General features: G+C 37.4%; 1 protein-coding gene and 1 pseudogene across 8 annotated transcripts in view; one reads left to right on the top strand and one right to left on the bottom strand.

Annotated features, from left to right (window-relative positions):
- Nucleotides 1–247: 247 nt before the first annotated feature.
- Nucleotides 248–17,883, bottom strand: part of RNF38 (ring finger protein 38) — a 140,285-nt gene continuing 122,649 nt past the window's right edge. For 4 of the 7 annotated variants that reach the window (XM_081273716.1, XM_081273718.1, XM_081273719.1 and 1 more), the window contains 3 exons: nt 16,741–16,825; nt 6,578–6,699; nt 248–3,706 (listed from right to left, as the gene is read on the bottom strand). In XM_081273716.1, coding sequence (XP_081129842.1) covers nt 3,508–3,706; nt 6,578–6,699; nt 16,741–16,825 — 406 coding nt within the window. In that variant the 3' untranslated portion in view covers nt 248–3,507. Of the gene's footprint in view, nt 3,707–4,561; nt 4,662–6,577; nt 6,700–16,740; nt 16,826–17,883 lie in introns of all 7 variants that reach the window. The other 3 variants (XM_081273720.1, XM_081273722.1, XM_081273717.1) reach the window with 1 other exon arrangement.
- On the top strand, nt 14,300–14,856 carry LOC308631588 (small ribosomal subunit protein uS13-like; annotated as a pseudogene). The gene has a single exon. The product of its transcript is annotated as a small ribosomal subunit protein uS13-like (transcript).

The following is a 17,883-nucleotide window of genomic DNA, read 5'->3' as shown; positions in this document are numbered from 1 at the left end:
TACCCCATTTGATTCAAATGTATGAATTGTCAAGATCATTGTACTGTCATGTGTAACTAATAATAATAATAATAAAAGAGTTTACACCAATTCTGAAACACCTGGAATACTGTTTAAAAATTAAATCTGGCAGCCAGTAGCTCACAACCCACTTCTATCTGCTGGAATCCCATCTATTACCCACTCTCTCTGCATACCCAACTTTCCCCTCCCCTTTCAGAGTAACAAGAAACAACAAATGTTTTAAGTGTACATCATACATTTATTACCAACAACCCTCTCAACTCCAAAATTGGGCACAGGGATTAAAAATAAAAATTCATTGCACTACTTAGTAAAGCATTACTAGTAACTTTCATAAAAAATGTACAAACTTTGTTAAAAATTTATCAAGCCTTCAAATGATTTGGTTACAGATATTTATAATACGTACATTTAAAACTATATGTTAACTGATACAATGGAATATGATTTGAGGAAATGACTCAGCAAATGATTCCAACAGACACCCCTGTAGCTTTCATAATCTGAAACAATAGCAAAATGAGGTAACCAACAGGGGGAAAATAGCTTTCTAATGAAGGCCTAAAGATATCTGTGAAAAATATACTCACAAGTGAGTTGGTAGATCTCATTCAAAATTATTACAAGAGGCCCAAACTTAAGAATCTTAAATCACATTTCAGAGAGTATATAAAATCTAAATATACTTTCACATTTTCCAGATTTTGGTTAAAAAAAATTTTTTTCCCCCAGAACAAAAAATCCTTAATATGAGATCTTGATCCATGGAGGCCTTGAATTGTTTTTTTTGGGGGGTGGGGATTAAAAACAATACCAAACATGACAATTCATACCAAAAAACAAATAAACCAAAACCCACACACACACAAAAAAAACCCACAGCTGAGTTAAGATGGTAAAGCCAATGTTGTTTTAGGAGGAAAGAGGATAAAGGCAACAAACCAACATCTGCCTGCAATCTGGCACATTACCAGTGGTAACAGCTGGGCAAGAAATCAACTGTTCTTTCTCATATGCTAGACACAGAGTTGCTCACTGTGGCTAGTCTGAGCTGGTCAGAACACACACACGCGTGCTCCTAATATGCACTAACCACTTGGTAAGCAAGTCTGGACACATCTCTAAGAGCTCCATGCAAAGACAAGGCATTCCCCAAGAGATCAGCCACAACAGTACGACAATTAAATTCAGACCCTGCTGCCTCCTAAATTGCCAACTGCCTCTCAAAAATTTACTAGAAAAGGGACATTACAACAGGAATTTATATTCAGAGGAAGGGGAGAAAAAGCTACTTCTCCTGAAGTCATTAGTATAATGTGCCTTGTTAATTAGGTATCTCTATATAAATTAGAAAAAGTGCTTTAACTTGCATGCTTCAGTAAAATGAATACTGAGTGTAGTAGTGTTATGTTAGATCTGTACAGATATAAATTTTTGTAGCTATATAAAAGAAGTCTATAAGATGGGTTTTTGCCATTTTAAACATGATTTTTTTAATTAAAAAAAATAAAGATAAAACTATACGTGATTTGTATGTAGTTGATTATTATATGCCAATAATTTTGGTCTTTAACATACTTTTTACTCTTCAGGAACAGGAAGGGAATTATCCTAATGATTTAACAGTAACATGTACATTTTACCACTGTTGAGGTGTATTTCTGATGCACTGACAAATCTAGGGGCAAAGTATGCAAAATCCTACTTGTATGACTAGATAGAGGCAGCAGTGTCTGGAAGAGGACAAAATTGTGCTTCTGTGTGAATTGACTTTACAGAACTCTAGGCTGTGATGAGCTTATAGATTTCAAGGGAGGGCAAGCAGCATGGCAGTAACAAGCAGTTAACACTGAGTACAAAACTGACTCAGAGCCAACTGAGAGCTGAGTGAGGCTGGCAACAAGTTCTCACAGTCCTGACTAGAATAATGCAGCATATGCTACTGCAAACAAAGCAATGACATCAACTGCAGGAGGAGGCAGATAATGCTGAATACACTAAAAGAATGAGAAAGGAATCTGAATGTTGCTGGGAAAATGACTTTAAACAATCTGAATTTCGCTCAATGAACCTATTAAAAAAATACAGCTATGTATTATTTCAGATCAACTCAATGAGGGTCAATTCCTGTTTGACAGCATTATTTTATACAAAAATCAAATCTTCATTTATACTGCAAGTATTCTGGACATCGGTTGTATTAAGCTTTTTCTTATTCAAACAAAAATTAAAAGAGCGGCAAGACATCAAAGCAAATCAGGTCTAAGGAACACAAGCTGTCAAAGCACTTGATCCATCCTGAAACAAGGGCTTCAAAAAGAAGCACATTTACTGAGGGAAGAACTAAGACAACTTTCAGAATTGGAGCTTGGCAAGTGAATTAATATGAACAGAAAAACAGTTTTCTTGAAATAATTTAGTTGCCTATGGGAGCCTGAACAAAGAATACATCGGAAATCAAGCTGAATTAACAGATTTTGTTCTGGTGGAAGTCAAAGAGGCAAGACTTCATGGGACCAGTGGTATTCTTAAAAATATATTACTCATATATCTTCAGAAAGGACTATAAATCTAAACACACACACACACACACACACACACACACACACCTATACAAAGAAAAAATTAAAAAAAATCATCACAGGTACTTTCTGTAAGAAGCTTACTGAAAATGTAAAAGAAAAAAGTTATCAACATTCAAATCATTGTTTGAAATGCTAATATTGCTAACAGATGATGTATGATATTGCACCTTCTTTTTGGAAACAGCAAGTTGGAGATTTAAAAATTTCTTTTCCACAACAGAATCAAAACTCAGGTTCATGGAGTGAGAATCTGTTACACTTTTTTTCTTAAGTGACCCACTTAAGACCACCAATGAAGAGAAGGTGACAGCTGCCTGAAGCAAAGGAAGGCTTTTCTCATTCCATTCATTAGGAGGAAGGGATGGAGTATTCAATGCTTATAATTGATGCACCCTTAGCAACCAGTGTGCAACAGCAAACACAAGGGGAAAAACCAGTGTACAGTACTAGTGCTGTTTAAATAACACACCAGATTATACATTGCAGCATAATTAAAACTACACACACATTCTTGGTACATGCTGGTATATAGGATCTCATACACACGTTAGCTACCATGCCCTCTCACAAGTAGTTGCACACTCTCTCACACACACAGATAAAACATTTATCAACAGTCATACGCTGCATTCATTTCCACTCACAGTTTCTGAAGGCTCTATATAAGGTAGATTGCTATATCATCTGGAGCTACCACTTTTTATAAAAGCACATGCTAAAAGATCACGTCCACTGTAATCTTGCAGCAACACTCGGAATGATCACACAAAAAACCAGGGAATGTTAGTGCACACACAAAATTAAGCTAAAGAAAAATTCTTTGGAGTTCCAATCACACGGTTAGTATAACAATCCCATAATTGTGAAGACTAATTGTAAGCTTTTATAGTTGATTAAGTCACACAGTGCAAAGAAAGGTCCATTGACCCTTTTGGTAAAGGGAGGGCTGGAAGCCACACAGATTAAGTTCAATGGATAGTCCGTATATACATGTGATGAGGAACACCCAAACTAAATTTGTGCTCTTAGGTTGGTCATTCTGAATCCCGATGCACTTCTGAAGCATCAGCTCGGCAAATTGGGCAAGTACGATTTGCCTAAAATACAAAAGAGAAACTTGTTTGCATTGTGATTCATACAATGAAATTTATTAAAAACAAATAATACTATTTTTACTTCCAACACAAGTTTTAGACACTTTGTTCTTTTAAAGAGGCACAAAGTAATCATGTGCCTTAAAACAAAAAAGAAAGAAAACAAACCTTAAAGAGTTGATTATCCCATGGATGATTTTTTTTTTTTTTTTTTTGGTAGCACTGGGGCTTAAATCCAGGGGGACTGAGCTCCATCCCCAGCTCACCCTAATCCCCTTTTTAATTTTGAGACACAGTCTCGCTAAGTTGCCCAGGCTGGCCTTGAACTTGCCGTCCTTCTGCCTCAGCTTCTTGCCATAAATGATTTTTTAATATGTCTGTTTAAATACATAAACAAAATTATCCAGCACCAGTTTAGATATATTTAATAACTAACTTAAAAGTAAAGGGAGCTCTAGTGAGGCACCCTTCTAAACTAAGAGGAAACTCTGGCCTAATAAGTTCAGGTCTTATCCTTATATACTATCAGAAAATCAGGACAAGTTGATTATCAAGGGCAGATAGCCAGTTTTTAGGTTTTGTATAATCACTCCCATGTTGATCACCATAGCAACCCCATCCTCCCTGTGCTGGGAATGGAACCCAGGGCCTCATTCATGTTCTACCACCGAGTTATATCCCCAACCCCTAAGTTTCACTGGCCTTTTCTCTTCATCTGAAGAGAGAATACTCTCAAAGTTGTATTTCAATTTTATTTCCTATACCCATCCTCCACTAAACCACAGACTTATCTAATGAACCTATAATCACTAAAACAGAAAATTTAGTGTTATTTCCTTTTAGATACTGTCATTTTACCTTAAGCCATTTGTCAACACACTTGGCATGGAACTCGTGGTTACAGGGTAAGACTCTAAGTAGCTGCCTTGACTCAAAATCACACATGCATACTACACACCTAAAAGAAGCAAAGAGATCAATTAAACATAAAATTGGGTGGTTTTCTATTTTGAAATGACTTCTGAAGTCTACAAAAGCCACTTAATCAGTTTCAGTTTTTTATCACTGAAATTTGTAGACAAAATAATCTATCAACCTGAAAAACAATGATGTTAAGGCATTTAGTAAGAGTGCTCTGCTTTACTGATAACTGATCAGAAAATCTCTGGCTAACATCCAAATCAAGTTTTAAAACCAAAAATACTCTTTACACATGAAAAAATGAAGGTAGATGTCCCTTTAACCTCACACCATATATAAAAATTAACTTAGGAGGCTATACAAGAAGATTCCAAGTTCAAAGCCAGATTCAGCAATTTAGCAATGTCTTAAGTAAGATTCTTGTCTCGATATAAAAAAATAAAAAGGGCTGGTGCTGAGCATGGTGGCACACACCTGTAATCCCAGCATCTCAGGGTGCTAAGGTAGGAGGGCTGCAAGATCAAAGCCAGCCTCAACAACTCAGTGAGGCCCTAAGCAACCTAGTGAGACCCTGTCTCAAAATAAAAACATAAAAAAAGGCAAGTGGGTGCTGGGGATATGGTTCAGTGGTTAAGCACCTCCAGGTTTAATCCCTAGTACCAAACACACACACACACACACACACACACACACACACACACACACCAAAACAAAACAGAAAAAAAAAAAAAAGGAAATTTAAAAACTGCTCAACAGTAACAGGCACCAGGGAAAGGAAAATTAAAATCTCAGTGTGATACAATTTCAAAGTCACTAGGACACTATAATAAAAACAGACAATAACAAATGCTGGCAAAAATGCAGTGAAATTGAAACCTTTTTATACAGTGTTGGTAGAAATAGAAAATGGTGTAACCAACTTTGCAAAACCTGGCAGTTCTCAAAAAGTCAAACACAGTTATGACACCCAACAATTCATTTCCAGGTATATATCCAAAATTAAAACATTATATTCACAGAAAAACCTGTACACATATGTAGTAGCATCACTCCTAAGAGCCCAAAGTGGAAACAACACAAATGTACATCAACTGAAGAAAAGGATAAACATGTAGTGATCCACAAATGGAATATTATTTGGCCACAAAAAGGAGTGACTTACTGATATAAGCTACAACACAAAGGTACTTTGAAAAAGTTATGCTAAGTTAAAGAAGCCAGATACAAAAAGACCACATATTATATAATCTCATTTATGTGAAAGCTATGGAGACAAAGGGCTAGGGGGTGTGTCAAGGTGGAGAAGGCTGGGGAGATAAGGGGAGTGGCTACAAGTGGGTGAAGGATTTCTTTTGGGGGTGATAAAAAGGGTGTAAATTTGTGGTGATGGATGTACAATTCTACTAATACAATAAAATTCATTGAATTGTATATTTTAAAAATGGGTGAACTTTGCATTTCATGTTCTACATTAACACCTTTAAATATAGCAGTCAGTATCTAGTATGCCTAAGAAATTAATTATTTATCTATGTATTGATCTATTTATTTGACAGTACTCTAGTCTAGCCCAGGGCCTCACATATGCTAGTTAAGTGCTCTATCACTGAGGCTTAAATCCTCATCCCGTTTTAAAATTTTACTTTCAGACAGGGTCTAAACAATTTGCCCAAGGCTGGCTTTGAACTTGTGAACCTCCTGCCTCAGCCTCCTGAGTAGCTTGGGTTACAGGTGTGTGTGCACCACAAACCCAGGAAGAAATTTAACAGTTTCACTGAATTTAAATAGCTCCACAATCAGTGGCTACCTTCATGGTCAGCATAGACCCAGAGTATGAAAAAGAGATAACTTATCTTTATATCAAGTTCTGAGTCTCAAGCTTTTATTTCATGAAATTTTTCTTTAAATTAAAGAAAAAAAGTCAACACATATATTAGAAAAAAAAATACTTACAAAGTCTGTTCTGACTGGTGATTGTTAGGATTAAACCGATAAGAAGGAAGCTGTTCAATATCTGCTTTAGTCAGTCCTCGAGGTTTAGCCTCTCCCAGTCGCTCTGCCAGGTTTAAGAGGGCCTGTAGAGAAAAGACATATTTTCACCTTTCTTTAAATTTCCTAGTCCATTAATTTTAAAGATTTTATTTTACACAGAAGAATTTAAATACACACAAAAGTTAAAACAAAAAACAAACAAAAACAAATAGTGCAATGAATAGGGTATACCCACTACCCAGACTCAATAATTCATGGCTAATTTTATTTCATCTATCACTATCTACTCTAAACTCCAAATTATTTTGAAGAAAACTAAAAGATGATATTATTTCACTGGTAAGATAGTTCTATGTGTATTAAATTTAACGACTTAACACTTCTGCATTTTAGGCTGGATTTCTTTGCTGTGGAGGCTATTGCTAATAGAATGTTCAGCAATAAGCTTGGCATTAAATGCATTTTCCAGTTTCAACAACCAAAAGTGTCTCCAGACATTGTCAAACATCCCCTGAGGAATAAAATTATGCCCAGGTTGAGAACCACTGCTTTTAAAACATCTTCCCCCCTCCATGTGAGTATTTTTTAAAATTTTAGAATGCAACACACTACCATCATAATAAGACTTTCACTCACAAACCTGTACCAGGAAGCATATAATCTTTAAAATGCATTGTTTTTCATGAGTAATTTAAGTTTGGTATTATTATTTGATCCTAGAGTCAAAGATGACACAAAGATTCTTCAATTCGGGGGCATACGGTAACATCAAATTGACTGCCTCGTCAGGCAAAGAAATTCAAAAGCAGTTTTTTTCTTTTGCCAATTCTTTTGCAGCAAGATTCATCTTCTCATGAGAGAAATCATTAATAAGGAAACTTTCAACAAACTTCCAGGTCTTATTCTTGATGACCACAGGGAATGAGCAGAGCAGATTATGGTAACACCGTAGTTAATGCCATTATGGATAACACCCATAGACACAGACTCCCTTTAGGTTCCAAACCAGAAGTTTCTGATGTGGTCAGAGATGGCTTCTGCAGCAGACATTACACTGGATGACTTTTTAGCCTTGATGCAGGAGCACCATGCTACTGCATGGTCATGATGAATTCTCCCTTGAGCCAGCTTCATAAACAACAACTACCTTTCCTTACAATTTCACCTTGGCATGGCTGACGTCTGGACAATGAACTGAGGATCGGTTTCTTCAGATAATGACATTCTTCACAATCAGTAGTCACATGAAGTTGTAGAGCAATATGAGATTTAGTTTGGTTGTGATCCAGAATCAAATCTCCTTGGGGATGGAAGGAGTCAACTTTTGATAGAGTTGATATGATCTTAACAGCTCAAGCAGTTGGTATTGCCTGGGTTTTCTAGAATGATAACCTTAACTGATTTCTTGTCCTATTTCTCAGAGGCAGCACTCTACCTTTTGAATATTTTCACATTTACATTTGGTATATTTTTCATCTCATGCTTTCCCTTCTTGGCCTCTTTGAAGGTAATCTTTTATCTGTTGCAATGACATTTTTCAGGAGAGGAAGGACACAATCTTACAGTTCCAATAGGACACCATTCGGACACCCAGTATGGAATGATATCCAACAACACAAGAATTATAGGTTGGTCTGTACCAAAGTCAGATTCATTTCTAATACTATACAAGTGAATATGCAATATAACCAGTTGCTTCAGTCACAAAGACTGAGGTTGGTCATGACCGGGAACTGCACAGAAAATTTCTGCACCTGCAAAATAAACCTCAGAGAAGCAGGCAGGTCACCTCTACCATGGAATCAATTCCTAAAAAAGACTTGTCAAAAGAACATAACCACAATGATATCACTATACCATAAAAATTAATACTAATTCGTCAACAAATACCAAATTAATGTTCAAATGCCATGTCTGTTTTGATTATTTTTAAGACAAATGGTCTATCTGAATAAGGAACCCAATAAATCAATATTACCATGGTTTAATATGTCCCAAGTCTATTTTCATCCTTAAATTTGTTGAAGAAAACAGATCAATGATCTGCAGAAATTCCCAGTATAATTTTGCTGACTAAATCTCCCTACTTCTGACCTGTGTGGTTTTAATACATCCATGTCTCCTTTATTTCCTATAAGTTGGTGTATCTAATTTTTTTATAAGGTCTATTATGTCTAGCCATTATGTGAGCAGACACCGATGGAACATTGTCAAGATTCATTAATTCACAAAGGATGGCAAAAATCACAGTACTCTAACGTAATCATTTTTTGTTTTTTTGCTGTACTGGGGATTGGATCCAGGGGTGCTCTACCACTGAGCAACACACTTTTTATTTTTTGAGATAAGTTCTTGCACGATCCTTCTGCCTCAGCCTCCCAGGGAACTGGTATTACACATGTGCCATTGCACTTGGCCCTTAATGAGCAACTGCTTCATACCAAACTGTACCCAGTAGTATAATTTATAAAGAAAAGGGAGGATAAATGAATCCAATAAGTTTCTTTCTTGAAGCACCACTATGAACTCATGTATTTGATGTGTTTTAATACAGTGCAGTTACTATACTTATTGTTTCTGCACCAGTTATTTCCTTTTTCCCAGTGTTTTTTCTTTCTTTTCTATTTTTATGTATGATACTGGGGAACGGACCTAGGGATCCCCTACCACTGAGCAAGATTCCAAGCCCTTTTATGTTTTGAGACAGGGTTGTTGCTCAGGCTGGCCTCAAACTTGTGATCTTTTTTTTTTTTTTTTTGGTACTGGAGATTAAACTTAGGGGCGCTTAACTAATGAGCCACATCCCTAACCCTTTTTTATTTTTATTTTGAGACAGGGCTTTGTGTTGAGAGCCATAGCCAAAGCGGCCCCAGCAAATTTCCAGCTGATTGGCTCATCGCGGCCCCAGCAAATTTCCAGCTACCAGCTTACAAAATTTTGCCACTGTGGGCATTCCAAAACAGTTAAAAACAGATAATGCCCCTGGGTTATACTTCTACCTCTTTTAAACAATTTTGCTCATCATTTGGCATTACTCATATTAACAGGAATCCCATACAATCCACAGGGACAAGGCATAGTTGAAAGAGCTCATCAAACTATTAAAATGTACTTATTAAAAAGAGGGAATTGGGAAAGGGTATATATTCCCCAAAGATAAAACTTAAAATAACCCTTTTTACTCTAAACTTTTTAAATTTGGATTCATCAGGGCTTAGTGCTGCAGAAAGGCATGTGTGTCCAAAAAATGCACATAAGCCCAAGGTACTTTGGAAGGATATTCTAACAGGACAATGGAAAGGTCCTGACCCAGTAATTATCTGGAGTCAGGGGTCTGTTTGTGTGTTTCCACAGGGAGAACAGCAGCCGATTTGGATTCCAGAGAGACTAACTAAAGCGCTTTCTACAGACCAAAAAAGAAGATGATTTGGCTCAAATCCATAATAGCTGATATCCAGAACTCCAGTTTGGCTATCCTTACACCTGCGACAGTGGTTCTCCCACACCTGGAGGCTAATGAAACCAGGATTTTTTTTTTCAATATCTATTTTATTATTGCCCTTTCCCACATCATAAAGTTCTATTTTGTTTTTTGAGTTCATACAGACCTAGGTTAATGTTTTGCTGATCAGTTCTATTTTTTGACTATGGAGTTTTTAAACATTGCTATGGAGATTTCACCTGTAAAAAGTTATAAGGCCTTTACTAATATGTTATTTGTTGTATGTATTATGTGTGCACACTTGTGTTTTGTGTTGTATGTTTGTATGTGTGTATGTCCATATATCATATATGATGAGCACTCATGAAAAAATGGATCCAAATATTTTTTTTCTTACTCACGTGATTTAAATGGTTTAATTTAAATTGGGTCAACAGCTGTTGAGGATTGTTTTAATATGTGAACAAAAAAGGAGGTTAACAGATCTGTTTGTTTACTTTCACCTTTCCTTTTCATTATATTTAATAATTCTGTTCAGGATAATGTATATTGTTCAGAAAATTGTTTTCTTTTAGTGCCTGCTGGAATGTTACATAATTTTTTCTTTAGTCATTATTGCCAGAATTCCTATCTTCATCCCAGTGCCAGTGAAGACGAAGATAAAACCAAACTACAACTTCTGCAATAGCTATCACTGAACTGCTTGCAGAACTTGTATCAACTATGTATCACTTGTATGCATTATGAACTATCTGTTGGTGCAGCGACTTGTGGTAGTGCCGGGGTATTTTTGCTGATGGTGTCATCGGTGGTACAATTTTTCCAAAAGGAGCAGTCAATTGGCTTGGTGTATCCTCCTCCCTTCTGCTTGTGATGGTCATTCAGCTAAAATTTGGGGGCCAACAGAGGTGAGGAAAAGAACCTCACCCCCCCCCCCCACTGGTACAAAGGCCTATCCACAGGTGTGGCTGTATGCTGGCCCGGTAGTCAATGATGGGTAAGATCCAATTGCAATGGTACCAACCTAAGACAGGAGGCCTTGAGGTCAGCTCATCCGATGACGGGTAAGAACCATGTAGTATTGGACAACCTAAGGCAGGCACAGTCCCTAAGCCACATGCTTATTGTTTAATTAAACAGAAAGGGAGAGATGTTGAGAGCCACAGCCGAAGCGGTCCCAGCAAACTTCCAGCTAATTGGCTCACCACAGCCCCAGCAAACTTCCAGCTGCCAGCTGATTGGCTCCTCTGTGGTGATGCTCATTGGGCTGTTTCCCCGCCCTTTCAGACCACAGAGCTGCTCATTGGGGGACTCTTTTGCCTCCGCCCATGCGACCCAGCCAATCGGCTTCAAGAGTGGGAGGAGTAGGGGTTGAGAGGCTCCCTGGAAGCCAGTGGTGGCAGTTGGGCTCTGAGGGAATTCCTGAAGAGCTTGTGTGTGGCGAGTGTTCTAAAAATAAAGTTCGTTTCTGCTTGACAAGTGGCTCGTGAATTGTGCCCAGCCAGACTGTGGCAGCTTTGCTAAGTTGCTTAGGGCTTTGCTAAGGTACTGAGGCTGGCTTTTGAACTTGCCATCCTCTTGCCTCAGTCTCCCAAATCACTGGGATTACAGGTGTGTAAAATGGCACCAGGCATCTCCCAGTTTTTAATGACTAATTAGCTATTTTCTTTATTCTATAATTAGGCTGCCTTATGGTTAAGGGAACAGGTAACAAAGAATTGGAAATGGGTGTGGGAAGCCATTCTAACACATGATTGGGTGACTCCCGTTAAGGGCCTGAGGCGCTTTGGCTCTGTCGAAGCTTTCCCGACCCTTTCCTGATGAGAGAGCCCATCCGTGTGAGGGTGTGCCTGACCACTGGACCCAATCACTGACCCTGACCTTGGAGTGCAGCCCCCCCTCAACCTTCATTGGATGGAATTCTCCCCTGAATCTCTTGTTCCCCAATAAAAGGCTACTCCCCAGCATGTTCACACCCTCTCTCTCCTGCTAGCCCTGAGTAATCCTCCCTGCCCTCCTGGGCAGCTAGAGGTGGGAACCAGAGAGGTGAGCCGTCTCAGACCTAGCAATATAAATAAGGTAACTGGTCTGTGTGTTTTATTTCGATCTCTTCTAACTAACTTTATGCATAGAACCTCATTAATGAAACCACTGCGCAGGCCGCGTGGTAGAAATGGGCAATGAGAGGAATAGAATTAATTTCCTCAAATTTCAATATCTAATGCTGGTATAGCTCTCTGTGTGTTTTAAGACAATAATCACAGCTTTGCTTTTTGACAGCCTTATTTGGAGAACTGGGTCATCTGAATAAATAGCTGCCTTTCACTGCTATACTCAACCCTTCTAAACACTATAATACATTGTCTACTGAGGCTGATTACAAAATCAGCATAAAAAATTTAGATCAAATTCATGATAGAGTTGATATGCATCTTAACACCTCTATTGTTATGTACTATAGGATATAGTATGTCCTATAGTACATAATTGTATGACAATAAAATATGCTCATTCATTCCTTAGTGGATACAGAGTGATGATCAAGCCCTCCAAAAATTTACATGATGCAACAGGCAAGACAACTGAAGGCAAGACATGATTAGCGCTTAAATCTCAGTAGAACAAAAAGAGAGAGACTCGTTTGGACCCAGGAAATAGATCAGAAATGTTGTTCACAGGGCCGGGGTTGTGGCTCAGTAGTAGAGAGCTTGCATAGTTATGCGTGAGGCCCTGGGTTCAATTATCAGTACTGCATATAAATAAATGTTAAAAAAAAAAAAAAGAAAAGAAATGATAATCACAAAGATGGCGGTTTTTATGCTATATTTCCAAAACATAGAGAAATGGAGAAAGATCTTAGCTGAAAGATCAAGGGAAGTAAAGGTACCAAGACAAGAACATGTAGGGTAGACTGGGCATGTAGGGACTTGGAGTGGGGGAGCCATCTGGATCCAGCCAGTGAGCCAGGGCTGGGGAATGTTCAACAGCTACACTATGACATAAAACTAAAAAGGCAAGTAAGGCCTTTTTGATTGGTTGTAAATATGACTTTGAAGAATCAAAATATTCAACCCCAAAATACAGTTTAGAAAGGAATTTCAAAGTTAAAATAAGATATTTTTCCATTTTTGGTACTGGGGATTGAACTCAGGGGCAATCACTGAGCCACACCCCTAGCCTTCTTTTGTATTTTATTGAGAGACAGGGTTTCACTGAGTTGCTTAGTGCCTCGAAATTGCTGAGGCTGGCTTTGAACTTCTGTCTCAGCCTCCTGAGCCATTGGGATTATAGGCATGTGCCCAGCTAAGTCAAAATAAGATATATTTAAAAAAAAAAAAATTAAAATATTTATTTATTTATTTTAGTTTTTGGTGGACACAACATCTTTGTTTGTATGTGGTGCTGAGGAGCGAACCTGGGCCGCACGTATGCCAGGAAAGCGTGCTACTGCTTGAGCCACATCCCCAGCCCCAGATATATATTTTTAAATATATATTTTTAGTTGTATATGGACACAATACCTTTATTTGGTTTATTTATTTTTATGTGGTGCTGAGGATCGAACCAAGTACCTCACACATGCAAGGCAAGTGCTCTACTGCTGAGCCCTAGCCCAGATATTTTTCTTATATGACAATTGTACCACTACTTTTCTATTGATATAAACATGATCAGCTATCTTTTTCAGCAATATGATTTAAGACAGGTTGATTAATAAAGATAAGCCACTCATTCTTATTGCTGTAGATATTGCTGTAATGCAAATGGTAGAAATAAAATGAGAAAATTATTAATGCCTCTTTTAATTTCAAGAAATGAAATTTAGATGGTATGGTAGCACATGTTTAGAATCCCAGCAACTTGGGAGGCTAAGGCAGAAAGATTCCAAGTTCAAGGTCACTCAGCAACTCATATGAGATCCTGCCTCAAAGTAAAAAGGGGAGGGGATGTAGCTCTGTGGCAGAGTACTAATAAATAAATGCAAACAAAATAAAATTAAAAAGGGGTTGGGAATGCAGCTCATTGGTAGAATGCTTCCACAGCATGTGCAGGGGGACCCTGTATTCAATCCCAGTACTGCAAAAAAAAAAAAAAAAGATAAAAAAAGAAAAAAAAAAACTAAAGGACAATGCAGTGTGATTATGTAGGAAGAAAGAGAAAAACTATAAAATATAGCACTGGGTTAGATCTCTTATGCATGGAAAAAAAAAAAAAAAGGGCAGTTTAAGATCATGACTCCTCCTTCCACAGGAGGCCTACACGCCGCCGCTCTGCTGCCGCCATGTCTCTAGTGATTCCTGAAAAGTTCCAGCACATTTTGCGAGTACTCAACACAAACATCGATGGGCGGCGGAAAATAGCCTTTGCCATCACTGCCATTAAGGGTGTGGGGCGAAGGTATGCTCATGTGGTGTTGAGGAAAGCAGACATTGACCTCACCAAGAGGGCTGGAGAACTCACTGAAGATGAGGTTGAACGTGTGATCACCATTATGCAGAATCCATGACGGTACAAGATCCCAGACTGGTTCTTGAACAGACAGAAGGATGTAAAGGATGGAAAATACAGCCAGGTTCTGGCCAATGGTCTAGACAATAAACTCCGCGAGGACCTAGAGCGACTGAAGAAGATTAGGGCCCACAGGGGACTGCGCCACTTCTGGGGCCTTCGTGTCCGAGGCCAGCACACTAAGACCACTGGGCGCCGCGGCCGCACCGTGGGTGTATCTAAGAAGAAATGAGTCTGTAGGCCTTTTCTGTTAATAAATAGTTTATATACAAAAAAAAAAAAAAAAAAAAAAGATCATGACTCCTTCTCCATGCCCACATTCAATGCACCTAAAAACTGTTCCAGCATTCATAAAATGAAAAAGACAAAGTGAAGTTGAGATAAGAAGGATGGCTGGCAGTATCAAATTAAGGTCAAAATTACTTCCACTCAACATATTCAAATCTAAATTTGCCTGTTAACCCTCAAACCACATCTGTTATGTTCCTATAGCAAGATCAACATTATTTAAATGTCAACTATTTGACCCACTGGCATTTTGGTGTCTGCCTTCTTCATGGGCTAATACAGTCCTTTTTGTAGAGCATAATCTTTTGCAATTTTTGTACACTTACCCCTGAACACCAGAATTAACCATTCAAGATAAAATCCTACTGATTGAAGTGTTAAAACATCTTTCAAAGCTGTACTCTCTTTTATTGTATGTATTTAAAGTACACAATATGATCATTTGATATATACGCAGTGAAATGATTACCACTGTCAAGCAAATTAACCTACCCATCACTTTCCACTTCTTTTTGAGTTTTTTTTTTTAGTTTTTGAGTACCTAAAATCTATTTTCTTAGCAAGTTTACAATAAACAATACAATATTACTAACCACAGTCCTCATGCTATCTACCTCTAAACCTACCCTTATCAAATGGCAAGTCTATATTTTTACTTCCCTCTTTACCTCCATAACCAACACTCTACTAGAATCCTCATGTAAAGAAGATCAGTATTTCTTGCCCCCTCTATATTTCACTTGCCATAATATTTTTCAGATTCATGTTGTCAAATATCAGCATTTCCCATTTATGGCCGAATAATATTCCACTCTATTTACACCACAATTTTTAAATCCAGTTATCCACTGACTTGCACAAGTTGTTTCCATAGTATGACTATTGTGAATAATGCTGTAATGGACATGATACTTCTACAAGGTGCCAATTTTCTATAGCTACACATACCCAGCAGGAGGATTGCTGGGCCATACTGCTGACAGTCCTTTTTTAATTTGTTTTCCCTTATGGCTGTACCAATTTACATTTCCACCAACAATATACAAGGATTCTCCTTACTCTGCACCCTATCAATACTTAATTTGTTTGATAATAGCCATACCAACAGGTGTGAAGATACATCTCACTGTGATTTTGATTTACACTTCTCTCATAATCAGTGATGTTGAGCACCACTAGTCATTCTTTTGAGAAATACCCATTCAGGTCCATTTTTAATTATGTTATTCAGTTTTGCCTATCGTTGTGAAAGCTACTCATATATTTTAGATATTAATCCCTTATCAAATTGTACAGTTTGTACATATTTTTTCCTACTCCATAGAGTACCTTTCTCAGTTTTCTGATACCACTTCCATCTATTCCTTCATACTGCTAACAGAGTTTTGACTTTTTAAGAGATATGATGCCATAAATACACCAAAAACATTTAGCATGGCACTCAAGGACATCTAATTGAGCTTTTCAATCAAATCTGTTTTCTCTCTTTCACTTTAGACACAAACTACATACGCTAGTCCTCAAGACTTCCCTGCCTCAATCTTATGAATGAAAAAAGGTTCCTCATTCTTTAAAATCAGGTTCTCAAACACTTCTACTTCCACAAAATCTTTTTGGAACATCTCAACATCAAAACTTCCCCTGTTCTCATTTGCATTCTCTCAATAGAACTGTGTGTAACTCTAACAGCGCATCAAAAGTCTACCTACTTGATACAGATTTATGGCACGTGTTCAAATTAGATGTAGAATACTTTTATGACAAATTTGTATCTTGAAATGCAGTGTTTACCTAATGTTTAGATGGTGATTAGAACAATATTTTCAAGACACAACAATCCCCAAATTAATTCACAATTCATTTAATTCACAATTAATCTACTGACCTCATAATTTTCTACTTCTCCATCTTCCACATCCAATTCAAAGCTGAAAGTTGGGCCCACTGCAGGTGGCACTGGAAGCATTGATCTGCAGTGAAAATAACAGTGATATGTTAGTAAATTCAATGACAGGACAGGAGGGACAAAGCCCAGTGCAACCCTTCATTAAATATTAACTTTGTTAGCAACAACAACAAAAAAGATGATAGCAAAACACACCATTTACAACAGTATTAAAAAACATATATGGGGGCTGAGGTTGTGGCTCAGCGATGGAGTGGTCGCCTAGCACATGCGAGGCCCTGGGTTAGATCCTCAGCACTACATAAAAACAAATAAAGGTATTATGATCATCTACAACTAATAAATAAATAAATATTAAAAAACATAAATGTAAGGATAAATTTCATAAAACATACAAGACTGTGCAATACCAACTGCATAAATACTATATCTTGTCAGTAGACTAGAGGACTCAAAATTAACTGTTAAAATATCAATTTCCCCTCAAATTGATCTGCAAATTCAATATAATCCCAATCAAAACCTAGGAAGATTTTTTTTTCTTTTTAAAGTAGAAATACACCAAATTTTAAAAGATCTTAAATTGAAAAATTCTAAGAACAAGCCAGGATACTTACATGAAAGACAAAGATAAAGGGGAGGGAAGAAGAACGGGTAATAGGAAAGCAGCTAAAACTATCTGATCAGGATTGGGGTAGTAGCTCAGTGGTAGAGCACTGGCTTAGCATGTGTGAGGCCTGGATTAGTTTCTTAGAACCACATAAAAATAAATAAATAAGGGGCTGGGACTGTGGCTTAGTGGTAGAGTGCTCGCCTAGCGTACGAGGCCCTGGATTCGAATCTCAGCACCATATAAAAACAATTAAATAAAATAAAGATATTGTGTCCAGTTAAAACTAAAAAATAAATTTAAAATAAATAAATAAAATTCACTATGTCCATATACAACTAAGGAAAAAAAAAATATATATATATATATATAAATAATCCGAACAAGGTGATACAGGAATGCAGTCTTCTGGTGTAACAAGTAATTTCCCACCTTTCTTAAAAGGTAATTATAGACATGTGAATAAGTTCTGGCTAATGGAATATAGGGAGTAATATGTGCTTTGCTACATT

Source organism: Spermophilus citellus (assembly GCF_964194105.1).
Source record: "Spermophilus citellus genome assembly, chromosome: 2".
NCBI classification, from domain to species: domain Eukaryota; kingdom Metazoa; phylum Chordata; class Mammalia; order Rodentia; family Sciuridae; genus Spermophilus; species Spermophilus citellus.
The sequence above is the reverse complement of the archived record's forward strand: the minus strand, read 5'-3'. Positions and strand labels throughout refer to the sequence as shown.